The sequence below is a fragment of the Acipenser ruthenus genome, chromosome 2 (assembly GCF_902713425.1).
Source record: "Acipenser ruthenus chromosome 2, fAciRut3.2 maternal haplotype, whole genome shotgun sequence".
NCBI classification, from domain to species: Eukaryota; Metazoa; Chordata; class Actinopteri; order Acipenseriformes; family Acipenseridae; genus Acipenser; species Acipenser ruthenus.
This window is the reverse complement of record NC_081190.1, coordinates 41,442,551-41,457,951: the sequence shown is the minus strand read 5'-3', so window position 1 is coordinate 41,457,951 and position 15,401 is coordinate 41,442,551. Positions and strand designations below refer to the sequence as shown.

The window sequence follows — 15,401 nt, the reverse complement described above, 5'->3', positions numbered from 1 at the left end:
CGACAATTGCAGCAAAAACAGATTCTGGCATCTTTTTCCATTTCTCGATAAAGTAGGCAGACAATTTTCTGCATTAGCCTAGTTCTGGTTTCCTGTTGAACTTGGTTAAAATACTTTTAAATGTGTTTAAATAATCAAAAGCCAAACTGGGTATTTTTTATGAAAGAGCATGGACCAGTAAAACTTTAATAGTTGTCCTGTTCATTATAAAACATTTAAAACATCAATGTGAATCAAATAGTTAATAGTCAGTAATTTGTTACAGTAATGCAGCAGGAAAATGTTTCTTAAAGGTTTGGTTATTACCCAAGATGTTTTAAGGAACAACAGGAAACAATGTCAGTCAGCAATATTGTATATAGGACAGTATAAAGCAAAATGCAGCTTTATTCAGAGAAAAAGTAGGCCTAGATCTGCCCCTGGACAAGTAAACTTTATTTACTTACCAATGAAAGACAACACTGCAATTACAGGTTTTGGCCTTTAAACAAAAAAACAAATTACATATTGCATTTGGTAAAGTTGGTAGCTTTTATTAGTATCATGTATTGGTTAACAAATGCAACAAACAAGTGTTTATTCAAAATCTAAATAGTCCAAACTGAATTAAATGCTGCAGTTATATGTTGTATGAACTATGTACAGTATACATGAAACCCTGAATAAAGGTTTTTTTTGCCATCAGCTTTGTCCCTTATAAGTCTTCATATATCAGGCTCAGAGTTCTTTTTACCTTTCTTGTTGCCCTGCAGACCAAAGAAAACACTGAGTCACAATATGTAAAAGCATTTGTGTGTATTCATAACTAGATAAACAGAACAAATATATACAAACAAACTGAACTTTGAAAATGTAAGAACAATTTGTAGTGTTTTAACAGTCCTTTAATTGAGGTACGGTTTTTCAGGGCATAGCAGTTTTATTTATTTGTTTTTTTACACAGTAAGAAGTATATTTTAGTTACTGTGTTTCAGCGATATTAAATGTGAGATTTATACAATTTTTACATACTGCTGATTACACTTGACAAATCTTCAAACACAGCTCTAACACAGAAATACTGTCTACTGTGGAGTAGTGGTTAGGGCTCTGGACTCTTGACCGGAGGGTTGTGGGTTCAATCCCAGGTGGGAGACACTGCTGCTGTACCCTTGAGCAAGGTACTTTACCTAGATTGCTCCAGTAAAAACCCAACTGTATAAATGGGTAATTGTATGTAAAAATAATGTGATATCTTGTAACAATTGTAAGTCGCCCTGGATAAGGGCGTCTGCTAAGAAATAAAACTACATACAGTTATTGATTATGAGTTAGTCAAAAAAAAAAATTGGTGTATTTTCAATGAACTTCATTCAAGTTATCAAAGTGGGAAATAACTGACATTCAAATTCAGATTAATTAAATACATTTGAAAGAAGTTTAGTCACATCAACCTGGTAGAAATTAACAGACCAATTAGCTTCACCTAATTATACTGTTACCTTTTTCATGCACAATTTCTTCATCTACAAAAGCAAGCACATTTCTGCAAAGGTTTATAATTTTGCTATTACATTATATATGTTCAAGAAAGAAGAAAACTACAAACTACAACTAAAAATTATTTTTACTTTTATTCTAATTACACAACTTTGTTTTACTGGTATTTTATAGCAAAGTGTTTTTTTATTATTTTTTAATAAAATGTGTTAACTCTTCTACCAAGTAACTTTAAAAAAATATATCCCTAGCCTAGGACAACTAATTATATAGTACATAGCTGTGTATTATAAAAGGCATACAGCAGATTAGTTAGTCAATCGACTTGAGTGGTTATCTTTCTATCAGGGTAGTACAATAGTAGTCTGTAGCTGTGTGTGAAGTTAATGTTCTGAAAAGATTAACATACATTACCTGATGTTTTGGTTGATCAGATTGTAAACCCTTCACTTTAGATTTTTCTTGTTCGAGGGATGCATGTAATGAAGTGACCTATGCAAACAAACACATTGATCATTTTCTCTGAAGAGAAGCTATTATTGTTCAATAGTAACATGTTTATGGTATTCCTGGGGATCTGTGCAAATATAAATGCAGTCACAGAAAAAGCTTCTTGTACGTAATTTTTTTTTTTTTTCAGATTACACAATTGAAAAACATTACATATGATCACACAATGCAGGGCTCTAGGATAGGGTTGGGAATTTTAAATGTTTAAAATGTATAAACTCTAAAGTGGTTAAACGTTGAATAATATGCTAGATGTATAATCGGTCACGTGACAAATTTCACCAAACTCATTTTTTAATGTATTCATTTTAGCAATTTATTATCATATACAGCAATCCGTCGCGTATCCGACTGCTGTGGTGCCACAGAGGATATTACAAAAAGGAAGGGGGTTGGCAATTGCCTCCAAGTAGTTTTTTTTTTTTTTTTAATTGGTGCAACAGAAAGATTGACACTGGGGTGGGTTTTATTCTCGGTCGATCTGGCGCTTCATTGGTGCACTCTGTGTTCATGCTGTATTGGGCGTGGTATGGTATTCAGTCTACACAGGGTAAGAAAAGCGTTTTTTCTATATTTTTAATAAAATTGCATCTCTAAACACAGGAACGAGGCAAAGCCATGTTTGGAATTATTCTGAGGAACCAGACAAGAAAACTGTGGTATGTAAATAATTATGCCAAGCAAAATTGCCGTACCACAAAAACATAAGTTCAGTGCTTAATCATTTAAAATGAAAACATTCAGAATTACTGTGCCTGGAGTTACTGAATGCAGTAAAAAGCAAACATCCATAATAAACAGAACGCTGTAGATGGCGACTGTGAATACGTATAACACGATTTTAAGGTGATGCATCGATTTACCCTATTTACCCGCATTGTTTTTGTGGAAAGGGTTTAAGTGCCTTAGAACATGTTTACAGCTTAAAAGCCAATTGAATGTGTACCTGTGAGTGTACACAACAGATACAATCAATATGTTGTAATTTAGTATTTTATTGTGACGTTGTAGTACTTACTGTCTACTCATATTTGGATATCACTTTCACTTCATCAGGTTTTCTAGATTAATGTTGGGTAATATGAGACAGTTTCCATACCTGTGCTGATAACTCCTGCTTTATATTCATCAATTCATCAACCTGCAGAAGTATTTCCGCTTTATCCTTCACTAAATAAAAAAAAAATGTAAAGTCTTTAAAATACAGTTAAGACCATTAAACTCTACAATAAAAGATACCTTGCAAAATTGCATTGTAATTGTAAATGTGCTTCCATTTCAGCTGTAATTGAATAATTCTAAAATTAGAACTGTTTCAGAATCTTTGGAAAAACATTAAATACATGTAAATTAGAAAACAGGACACTGTTTGAAAGACGCTTCTGGTAATATAGGGTACATTAATGAGGTTGTGGAATTGGGCAGATACAGTAGCCTAATTTTGAGAACTTCTCCGATTTTTTCACAGACCACAAATGGGAAACCAATGTTCTACATACGTATGTATTCTACCACTATATCCCTATGACAGGGATAACATTAGCATAAATGAGAACAGTTAGTTTCCCCAAATATTGCATACTCAAAATGATTTGAGAGTTCATTGGGAATAAGGAAGCAATCACTCCGAATTAATACAATGGCACTAATAAGTACTTAAAAAACGCTCAACTTTTAGTACAAAGAACTCCATTATACTTACTCTCCCCTAGCTGAAGCATCTTCAGCAGCTGTGAATTTCTTGCTTTGACTTCCTTATACTTAGTCTGCAATAAAACCATGTTGATTTATAATTAGACTGTGTTTGCTTTGGCCAATAAATAATTGTGATATTATGATAAACCCTAATCAGTCTGTTCTGTTTTCTGTGTAAAAGGAAAACAAGTTCAATCATACTTTATATACTGACCATAAAAAAAGTAATGCACCAGATAATTCTAGCCTGTCTACCACAGATGACAAATAAAAAATAAAAAAATCTTAAGAGTCAATTATAGGGACCGTAGGGTCCTCCTACACAAGATCAAACTATAAACACTAAGCATGTTGTGTTTCTCATTTAAGTAGCACATTAGCATAGGCTACATAGAACAGAATGGAAAATGTAAAGGCTGCAGTAAATATTTTTTTAATCATATTAAAAATACCTATTTTGTATTTTTTTTTTGTAGTGTTGTATTATCATAACCAAAAACCTAAAAAAAAGTAATTTGTTTTCATGGAGTAAACTGGATAACGAAAGATAAGGTATGTGCTTCAAACAGGTTTAAATAATTTGCCCTTTAATAAGCCGCCCTTTTAATCAAATTGCATAACAGAATTTAATGAGGTACATGAATCTGCTTACCTCCCACTGTGAAATAACCTTCTTTAATTTTTCTATCTCCAAGTCTTTTTTTTCCAGTTCATATTTGAGTTGCTCTGTTCTAACATCCTGTAAAAAAGTAAACTTGAATATAGTAGAAAAAAGCTACATTTACTGTATAAGAAGCATTCTTATGCTACCATTGGTGTCGTGCCTGTTATATCACAATTGCTATACGAAAAAGCGGTACCTTAGAACTGGCAAATGCCAACATCCCTGTATATTTGGAAGAGAGCCAGGCTTGAAGTGAACCACCTAGTATCACACCCCCAGAGCCTGCCACATTCATAAATATACTGCAATATGGACAGGCCATGCTGTACCATGACAAGTAGAGTATCTTACCTAGTCACTTTCTTTGGGCACGGCACAGTTTGGATAAAAACTCTCCTAGCAATGCACAACATGCCAAATGAATGACTGATTCAGTTGCAGTCAGTAAGACTGAGAACATAAGCAGCACTTACAGTATCTCTTTTTTATTTATTTATAAAGGAAAGTCAAAAGCATATGTCAAGTGACCTCAACAATAACATAGCTTCCTAAGAAAAAGATAACCATCTTGAGTTACCTTACTGCATTGCATTCTCATCAGACCCTGTGGTTATCCCTTAATTATGCCACTGTATAAAAAAGAAAATGGAGGAAATCACTTTTTTTTTTTTTTTTTTTTTTTTAAGAGCATAATAATGGCCCCAATATTACATGACATATAGGTTAGACTGTAGCTTCTCCATCACATTGTGACAGCAGTAACCTGTGACTGCCAACTGTAGGCAACTGCTCCACTCTTCTAATTACCTTTATTGAAGTGTAACCTTGGCAATTGAATTATAAAAATTGTCAACACACCGGTTCCTGGTCACTGGATGCACAGTTTTCTATTCCACTGAAGCTGGTTAGTTGTTCTCTTCTCTTCTCATTCAGCAATATTTTGCTCACATCATCTTCCAATTTGTTAAAAAAACGGTCATCCAGGGTTGGTGCATTCACAGGCTTTAGTTCCTGTTAATTATATGTGAAAAAACAAACACAAAAAAAACCCTAATTTAGATTTACATTCTACCAGGAAAAACATGTTAGTTTCTGCATTGTTTATGATGTTTCAAAAATGAATTACTTATGCTAAAAAATGAACATGTTGCACTTTTTGCAAAAAAAAAAAAAAAAAAAGAAGATTTTAAAACAATTTTCATAATGAATGTTTGAGTACATTGGGTACTATGTTTGATACCTAGCCCAAGAACTATGGCAGTTACCTTGTTGCTGTTTCTATTTTTTAACATTCAGTACTCACCTCTTGTTTTTTATTAAGGTGCTCTAAAGATACGAAACAAAAAAAAAAATAAAACAAATTAGAATCACTACCTAAATGTTTTTACAACACTAAACAGTTTAACAACAACAAAAAATGTCCCCCGTAACTTACCTATATTTGCTTCCGTCTGGAAGTCTTTTAAGGACACCCTTACTGGTTTGTCTTTGCCTTGTTGGATCTTTTTTTTCTCTTTTTTCCCCCCACATTTGGATTTTGGTGATGTAGTTCCAACACTTTCATAATCCTAGGAAGAAACATCCCTAGTTTAATCTGAGTTTGAGAATTCATTTTAGTCATTTACAAAAGATTTCCCTATTTCAGCCAATGACATGGTTTCAAACTGACCGGCTAAAAATCTTCTCTTGACAAAATCATAACAGCCATCCTGAATATTTAGCAATGTCCACCAGACTATGTATGTCCTCACTGTGTTCAACAGTCAGACCCCTACACTTTCAACGGCTAAAAATAGATTGTTTTATTTTTATATATATATATATATATACAGTGATTGGAAATGTCATTGATTAAAACATCAAAAAACATCAGGAGGAAAAACTACATCCTAACATCCTTACACCACCGGTCAATAGTTAACAGAAAATGAATTACAAAAAAAACATTATTTTAAAACCTTGTGAGGATGTGTGACTGATCAGCTACTGATTGTTTAACTAGCTGACAGTTACGCATCTGAGTGAGGAGATAGGAGGTAAAAACAAATCTATCGTAAACAATTGCTATACCTGCTGGCTGAAAACCAGCACAATACTTGTTTGGTTCTGTTTGTTTGGCCAACGTGGCCTATTTAAATATTTTGTTTGTTTATTATTTAATAAAATACTGAACTACTTCCCGAGTCTGTGTTTCTGGTCTGACGTCACCCCTGCAGCCATCCTGTTCACAGGGATATAAACTGGATTATGCAGCAGTCGGCAAACCAGACGGAGACAGAGAAAAACTTTGCTAACGATACGGTATGAACTTCAAAAACATGTTCTGATATTCCGATATTAAATGTCCCTCGGGAAGACTATTGTTACCTCCACGGTTCAGGCATTATAGCCCCCTGTCGGTAACAATAGTCATCCCTCGGGTTAATAATTTTCTAATATAGCCCTTCTTTCGTCCAGATTTGCTATATATATATATATATATATATATATATATATATATATATATATATATATATAGGGACCACAACCCAAAATACGACCCCATCGTGTTCGGGGTTGTCTTGCAAATTACCCCATCGCGATGCAGAAAAGTCACTTAAACTGAACCCGATCTACCCAAAAAATCATGATTACAAACATTACAAAACGATTTACATTAAAAAAAAAATCTCCCTATTACCAAAAGCTAGGAAAAACAAATGTGTTTTTAGCAGTGCTTTACATTTCAAGAGAATGAAAGCCTCTCAACTAGTGGCAACGAGTTACAAAATTTAGGAGCACTAGTGGAGAAACTCCGACCTCCCAGAGTGACACACCTGGTCAACGGAACAGCCAGCAACTCTGAACTTGAAAAGCACAGCTGACGCCTAGGGATGCAGCAAGTCAAATAAATATTTAGGGCCAGTTCCCCTGACAAGCCTGATGGGCAACAGAAGAATCTTAAAAGGTATCCAATGCAAAGTTTCCAAGATAGATGTATTATGTTCAGTTCGTTTTGTACTTGTTTATATTCTTGCAGCAGTAGCATTCGGGACCAGTTGCACTATTCAGATTATTTTATTAATGTTATTATTTGTTAGAATTAAACAAATGTAGAATATTTAGGCTACTATTTGATGTGTTATTTTATTCTGAATACAGCAAAAATGATGGTACTTGTGTACTGCGTAGCTAATGTGGTACCGTAGCTTTAATTGGAAGACCGACGAGAACTGTGACTTTGGGGTTCACTGCTTGAGTTAGGTTGTGTCTTCGGATGACCATCTTCAGAATAAGAAAAGATTTTGGGGTTCTAAAAATGTCAATTAACCCCAAGCCGATGTGGTCAACTCGATCTAGATGGGGGTGTATTTCATGTTGGGATCCTGTCACAGATGGCTTGAGTGGTGCGTGTGGGTGGTGACGTCAGGTTCAGGAAGCAGTATAAACACAAATGATACGGGGCTAAAACGTCCGCAGCCGTATCTTTATTAAATAATAAAACAAAAGATTTAAACAAAACAAACCAAAAGAAAAGGGCACCTTGGCCAAAGTAAAATAACACACACACTAACTGTTCTCTTGCTGGTAACATTCGCTCTCGATCTTAATTCTCTTAACTCTCCTCTCAGCTCTGCGCCCAGCGTAGGTCTTTTATACTGTGGCTGGAGCATTAATTACCTATTTAAACAATTACCTTATTAAGGCTCCAGCCACATTCCCACAGGCTTTATTGGGATGGGGTTTTAACCCCATCCATGCCAGTTACCCTTTCTGAGACTGGCTTTCGTCCATCCGCACATAAACACATATAATAACAACAACAACAACAACAACAACAACAACAACAACACCACAAATACAAATTAAATACATACATAAATAACCCCAAGGCGGGGGCACCCCGTCACAGGTCCTAACTAATTATATATATATATATATATATATATATATATATATATATATATATATATATATATATATCTATCTATCAGTGGTTTGCAGTATTCACCCACCTGCAAAGTTTTCATATTTTGTTGGCATCTGAGCGTACTCCACGACGCTTTCAAATTAGACTTTACATGTAGAATCTACACAAACTACTCCACATTGACAAAGTTAAAAAATGCATATAGAATATAAATAAGTAAGATTTACAGAGAAAAACAGATTAATCTCAGTTGCATAAGTATTCAACCCCTTTGCTACTGCAGCCCTAAATCAGCTCAGGTACAAATGATTTGTTTGAAAGGTCACAAAATTAGTGAAATGGTTTCAGCCTGTGTGTACTCAAAGTGGTTTAACTTGTAGATAATTTCCCTCAGGTATACAAAGACATTCAAGCTTCAACTCGCATAGTGATCCAACAAAGCAACCATGAAGACCAAGGAGCTTTCAAAACAAGTCAGGGATAAAGTGGTAGAGAGGCACAGAGCAGGAGAAGGGTACAAGAAAATTTCAAAGGCGCTGATTGTCCCTCTCAGCACAGTGAAGTCCATCATTAAGAAGTGGAAGATGCATCATACCACCCAGACACTACCGATATCAGGTCGCTCTCCCAAACTGAGCAGCTGGGCAAACAGGAAACTGGTTCGGGATGTCACTCTGAAGCCAACAATGACTTTGAGATCTGCAAAGTTCTGTGTCTTTGATGGGAGTCAGTGTTCACACATCAACAATAAGCCGGACCCTACACAAAGCTGGCCTGTGTGGCCAGGTGGCAAGAAAGAAGCCATTACTGAAAAAGCCTCATCTTAAAGCACGTATAGAGTTTGCAAAAAAGCATGTAGACGATACTGCAGACATGTGGAAAAAGGTTTTGTGGTCAGACGAGACAAAAATTGAACTTTTCGGTCTAAATTCCAAGCGTTACGTCTGGTGCAAGCCCAACACTGCACATCACCCAGTCAACACCATCCCAACTGTCAAGCATGGTGGTGGCAGCATCATGTTATGGGGATGCTTCTCTTCAGCAGGGACTGGGAAGCTTGTCAGGATAGAGGGGAGAATGGATGGTGCAAAGTATAGGCGAATCCTTGAGGAAAACCTGTTTGAGTGAGCCAAGAAAGTCACATTTCAGCAGGACAATGACCCAAAGCACAAAGCCAAAGCCACACAGGAGTGGTTGAACAAGAAGAGAATTAATGTTCTTGAATGACCCAGTCAAAGTCCTGACCTGAATCCAATCGAAAATTTATGGTGAGACTTGAAGATTGCAGTCCATCGATGATCCTCAACAAACTTATCAGAACTGGAGCAATTTTCCCTTGAAGAATGGGCAAAAAATGTCATCATCCTACTGTGCAAAGCTAGTAGAGACCTATCCAAAAAGACTCAGTAGGTGCTTCTACCAAGTACTGACTTAAGGGGCTGAATATTTATATAACCAGTAAATTTCATTTTGTACATTTTCTTTGAAAGTTTTGCTGACATTTAACCTCTTCCTCATATAACCCTGTTCAGTTTAACCACTACAGCTTTGAATAAAAAAAAAGTTTGCTTGAAAAACTGTGCATACATTATTTGTAATTCAACAAAATGTGACATTATTAGTAGGGGGTGAATACATCAAAAACAAAATGATTCTCAAGGAAGAGATTGTGACAATACCTTCTTGTGCTCTTCATATTCCAGTTTGCTTAAAATCAACGCCTTTTCAAGATCTGTTTCATATAGTTCACTTGTTAACTGCAAATAAAACATAAGATAAAACTAGAAAAAAAAATTGTAATATCTAACTATTAGAAATGCACTGCATTTAAATTTGAACTTCAGTTTCTGAATCTACACCACCGACATTTAACCATTGCACTGGCTGGTACTGTGTGTAATAATAATAATAATAATAATAATAATAATAATAATAATAATAATAATAAAAGACTTTAGCCATAACATTAAGATTTCTGCATATCCCTTAAGTAAACTAGGAATGTGAAGGATCTGGATTCAGAAACAGACAGGAAAAAAAAAATCAGACAGTCAACCAACAAAGGAAGACGTGGTCCCAACATTGACAAATCTATTTCTGCCCCAACACCCACTCTGGTATACTGAAAGCACATCATCCTCTGGCTGGCTGCCCTTTTCCAAATGTTGCCCACTCCTCATACAAACATGCTGTTAGCACCCCGGATTTCTGTGCAAACCTCCAGTATACTGTTTATACCACTGCAATAATAAATTGAAATAACCCCCTTGCTTCCCTGTCATCAGATACCTGTTCATCCCTTTGTTTCCACTGCTGCCAGTTGGGTCCCGGTGCCTGCTGCTCTGCGGCGCTGTGGTGGACCAGATCTGCAGCAATGTTCTGAAGGCTGAGGCCTGATGCTGCTACGGATGATTTCTGAGGAAGCTTTTTAAATGCCAGACTTCGCAACTATCAAATCAAATCAAACACAAAGAAGGTTCACCCACGCATTCTTTTGCTTTTTTAATTCAATTAATCCCTGAATCATATAAATGCTGAAAGTTTCCATACTGTATTTTCTCACAGTTTATATACAGTGGTACTTGTTTAAATTAAAATCTGTACAGAATTAGTTCACCTATTAAATACAGCACACCCTTGCTATAACGCCCTTCATTCTAACGAACCTTCGGCTATAACGAACTTGGCCCCTGGACCCCAAATAAAAAATAAAAAAATAAATAATATAAACACACAGTCAACATCCCGGTCTGTACGTATGGGATGCCACCTCTGCAGTGAAGTCAACTCTTTTGTCTTAATAAAAAGCGCGTGCTGTGTAACAGCCTCCGAAACAAAAATCATTTTATGTTGCAACAAAGCTGGAAACTATATTGACCGTTTGAAAAAAGGAGTAACGCGGGCATATCTCTGTCGTGAATATAGGTTGTCAAAAAGCACTCTTTTGGCTTGTTCAGCAACCATGAGGCAAAGCAAAATTGATTAAAGAAAAAAAACTTGAGGATCTGATGAACTTTTCATGTCAAACTTTTCATGTCAAGTTGATTTGGAATAAAAAAACTCAGTTTGGGATTCTTGCATATTGGGCTGAGATTTGGTGCACTTTGAAACGATTCATGTCAGATTGATTCTGAATAAAAGTTGAATTTCAGTTCAGGATTTTTGCTTTTTGTACTGTGTTTTAATTCTTTAACAAATAGGATAAAGCAAAGGCAGAATACTGCATACATGACACGAACAAGTACATATAATTGTTCATTTTATTCACAATATCATCTCATTAACTTTCTCCAACAGTTTATCGTTCATTTTGATTGTCCTTTCGCTATAACAAACCCCTCGATATAATGAACAAAAGGCTTGGACCTCAACAGGTTCATTATAGCCAGGGTGTACTGTATTGTATTGTATTATTAGTAGCAGCAGTAGTAGTAGTAGTGGTAGTACTGCATACCTCTCCAAATTACCATACAAGTAAGTGTGACAGACACTCGGATGGACAGACAGATAGCTTTAATATACCCCAATTTTATGATATCCTAAATCAGGGTTTCCCTATCCTGGTCCTGGGGGACCCCTGTGTCTGCTGGTTTTCATTCCTCAGTTCTCAATTACTTAACCATACCCTTACATTTAACTAATAAATGTAAGACCTAATAAAATTAGACCTTTTTAGTTGTTCTCAGCTCCTAAAAAGCTGCCAATTTCAAGTTCCTTATAAAATGGTATAGTTAAAGTTTACAAATGAGAGGAGGCCATTCAGCCTATATTGCTTGTTTGGTTGTTATTGATCTCATCAAGCAGCTTGAAATCTCCAACTGTTTAAAAGCTGAAAACAATTAAAGGTATAATTAAGTTAATGAATAGTTCAATTAAGGGTTTAATTAAGTAATTGAGAACTCAGTTGGAATGAAAACCAGCAGACACAGGGGTCCCCCAAGACCAGGATTGGGAAACCCTGTCCTAAATAACTCAGTAAGTTCATAGTAACCTGTTTTCTGGATATTTACAACTGTATACTGTGACTACTGTACCCACTATTTGCATCCCCATCAGTGGATAATGAGAGCTTTTGGTATAATGAAGAAAAAGAAAATGTCCTACATCCACCTTATGTAATATGTAAAAATGTATTCCAAGTGTGACTTTCAGAGAACCATACACATAAAACATAGCCCAATATTTTCAAACTGTCAATAACTTGTGCAAAAAAATCTCCTGGATAAGCGGTTCTCTGCAAAAATGTAAGACATACAGTACATACATGAACAAACATATACCCTTAGATGCTGATGCTCTCAATGACTCGCTATAAAAAATGTGTTAGAATCAATGTGCTGGGGCTCCTTTTTTACCTCATTGGCCTCACTTTGCTGTTGCTCTTTCTTCTTCTTTCTCTTTTCTTTTTTCTTCTCGTTGTTGTTATTGTTAGATTTGCTCTCAGAGGCTTTCCCAGTCCGGGACTTGCCTGCATCACGACCACCTTTCCCCTTCCCAGGCTCAGGGTCAGACTCATTGTCACTGTCCACTTGCAGCAAGGCAAATCTGGATGCAGTGGTGGGTACAGAGGAGATCACGGCTGAAGTCATTATTGCGTTAGGATCTGTGAACTGAAAATGTCACAGATTTACCATACAGTACGTTTCTGTACTATGATGATTGCATAACCTGAATCAACTCAAAAACCTCTTAAGTTACTGAACATCACAATGTCAAACTGCAATACAATTTCTTGAAGTCTGTAAAACATCTTACAGAACTGTATGCAAAATAACTAGAATTATGTTTTATTTGTATTCTGTCACATGCAACCTTTTTCCCCAGAATAATTGAGGATTCAAGCGATTCATAATAGAGCTGATAGAAAAGATGGTGGCAGGTTGGTTTACATTGCACTTAATGTTCAGACATGTCTAATAGGGGACTGCATTGGATCAATTTACTAGTTACTGTTACAGAAACTTGTTATGGGTATGAAATATCAAAAAGTAATTCTTTATTATTATTATTTGTTTATTTAGCAGACGCCTTTATCCAAGTCGACTTATAGAGACTAGGGTGTGTGAACTATGCATCAGCTGCAGTCACTTACAATTACGTCTCACCCGAAAGACGGAGCACAAGGAGGTTAAGTGACTTGCTCAGGGTCACACAATGAGTCAGTGGCTGAGGTGGGATTTGAACCGGGGACCTCCTGGTAACAAGCCATTTTCTTTAACCACTGGACCACAGCCTCCTTTACATTTCTAGAATTTTGTGTTTCACATCCTGTAGACTTTAAAATTCAAATAGCACCCATTTGTTCAATTTGGTATTTCTCACTGGATGTATTGCTTACATCTACTAGATGAAGTGTTGCAAGGGGGTAGGTAGCTAAACTCTGGTGCACCAGATGTACTTGGAGGTTAGACGTGATCTCTATTGAGGCAATGTGTATGTTTTAAAAGTCACTAAGATGTCATAACTGAAAAAGAGTGATACAAAGAAAATCTAATTGACGAGAATAATACATTAGTCAAGACGCTTGAGGTATTATTATTATTTGTTTATTTAGCAGATGCCTTTATCCAAGGCGACTTACAGAGACTAGGGTGTGTGGACTATGCATCAGCTGCAGAGTCACTTACAATTACGTCTCACCCGAAAGACGGAGCACAAGGAGGTTAAGTGACTTGCTAAGGGTCACACAATGAGTCAGTGGCTGAGCCAGGATTTGAACTGGGGACCTCCTGGTTACAATCCCTTTTCTTTAACCACTGGACCATAGAGCAGTTTATCTTGTGTCAAGCACATAAGTTTGACTAAAATACTTGACATTCCATGCAGCATCAAAATCCACAATATATAGGCCCTACATTTACACATACAAATAATCGTTCGTTTGTGTCTGAAAAAAAAGTGTATTTAGTTAAAATTGCTGCATAATTATAGAGTTAAACTTAACTTGATAAGTAACACAAACCACCACTAATTATATCCTCTGGGAAATTAATACAGTACCGGTTGGTGTTATGGTACACGTTAAAAAGTGGTACACTGTGTACTGATTACATATATATATATATATATATATATATATATATATATATATATATTTCACAATTCGGCAAATTTATGTGACTAACTGATGACCAACAAATTGGGTTACCTAAAATTGTAAACATATACGATTTTGTGGGTGAACTACGGTTTGTCTTGTTCGTAGTGATTTGTGCTGTAGTCAATCACAACACTGACAGCGTATCATTTTCTGGCGTTAGACGGGTCAGGTTTTGGTATGCATACCACATTCTGACGATGTATCACTTTCTGGCCCTACACCGGTAATAATCATAACTACGAAACAATGCTAAACAATTATTAAACCTAACAGAAACTGACTGCAATAAAAAAGCATCATATTCACAAATATTACTTAACAACAAAGTAAATTAGAGTTTGACATTACTAACTTAACTGCTGGTCTAGTTACCACCAGACAACTACAAACAGTCATTTTCAAATGTCGAAACAATAAAGTATTTCTGACAAGACAATAACGTAAATAAAATACAACATCGTCCATTAATAAAACATAATGGTAATACAATTATAGTAAACACATCTATGACATTGCAGTTGTTAGAATTAGTAAATAAAAACGTTTCTGAACCTGTTTGAGTTTCTTCTGCAGTCTCGCTTCTCAACACACTAGCCAAAGGACTGAACTACAGTGGCCTGGAAGTACAAAACAACACTGCGTACCGCCAAGCTCATCCAGTGTACCTCACCAAGATCATCGCTCCAGAAGGATAGCTAGGACATGACGTCATTTTGATGTACGTTTAGAGACGCCATCTTATCTGGGTACAAGTGCATTGTTTCATAGCCACTTCACAGCTGCAGGTATGTATGTACAGTGCTCTCGTTTTTCTATTTATTGTTTGCCTATTATTTGTCTTCTTACGGTTAGCAGTCTGTTATGCCTCACAAAATACAAACCATATTTACGTCGTTTTACTATGTGCAAGTAAAATATTTTATATTTTACCGAAAGTAGGAAATAAGAACATAAGAAAGTTTACAAACGAGAGGAGGTCATTCAGCGCATCTTGCTCGTTTGGTTGTTAGTAGCTTATTGATCCCAGAATCTCAATTCTGTGT

General features: G+C 35.9%; 1 protein-coding gene across 3 annotated transcripts; it reads right to left on the bottom strand.

Moving 5' to 3' along the window:
- Window positions 1-414: 414 nt before the first annotated feature.
- On the bottom strand, window positions 415-15,081 carry LOC117408425 (G kinase-anchoring protein 1-like). Of its 3 annotated transcripts, none has more exons than XM_034013405.3 (12): window positions 14,911-15,079; window positions 12,614-12,861; window positions 10,548-10,706; window positions 9,938-10,015; window positions 5,784-5,916; window positions 5,652-5,674; window positions 5,207-5,359; window positions 4,337-4,423; window positions 3,692-3,755; window positions 3,089-3,159; window positions 1,894-1,971; window positions 415-746 (listed from the first exon to the last, which is right to left on the bottom strand). In XM_034013405.3, the coding sequence occupies exons 2-12, from the start codon at window positions 12,845-12,847 to the stop codon at window positions 705-707; spliced, it is 1,122 nt and encodes a 373-aa protein (XP_033869296.3). In that variant the 5' UTR covers window positions 12,848-12,861; window positions 14,911-15,079; the 3' UTR covers window positions 415-704. The 3 variants fall into 3 exon arrangements, with proteins under 3 accessions (XP_033869296.3, XP_033869295.3, XP_033869297.3); XM_034013404.3 differs by having other exon boundaries at window positions 12,614-12,868; window positions 14,911-15,078; XM_034013406.3 differs by lacking the exon at window positions 9,938-10,015 and having other exon boundaries at window positions 12,614-12,868; window positions 14,911-15,081.
- Between the last annotated feature and the right edge of the window lie 320 nt (window positions 15,082-15,401).

Coding starts and splice junctions, on each gene's coding strand:
- LOC117408425 (XM_034013405.3), bottom strand. CDS start 12,847: ATGACTTCAGCCGTGATCTCCTCTGTACCCACCACTGCATCCAGATTT. Junction 5,360..5,651: donor ACCTTAATAAAAAACAAGAG/GTGAGTACTGAA, acceptor TATAATTAACAG/GAACTAAAGCCTGTGAATGC. Junction 4,424..5,206: donor CATCCAGTGACCAGGAACCG/GTGTGTTGACAA, acceptor ACTTTTTTACAG/GATGTTAGAACAGAGCAACT.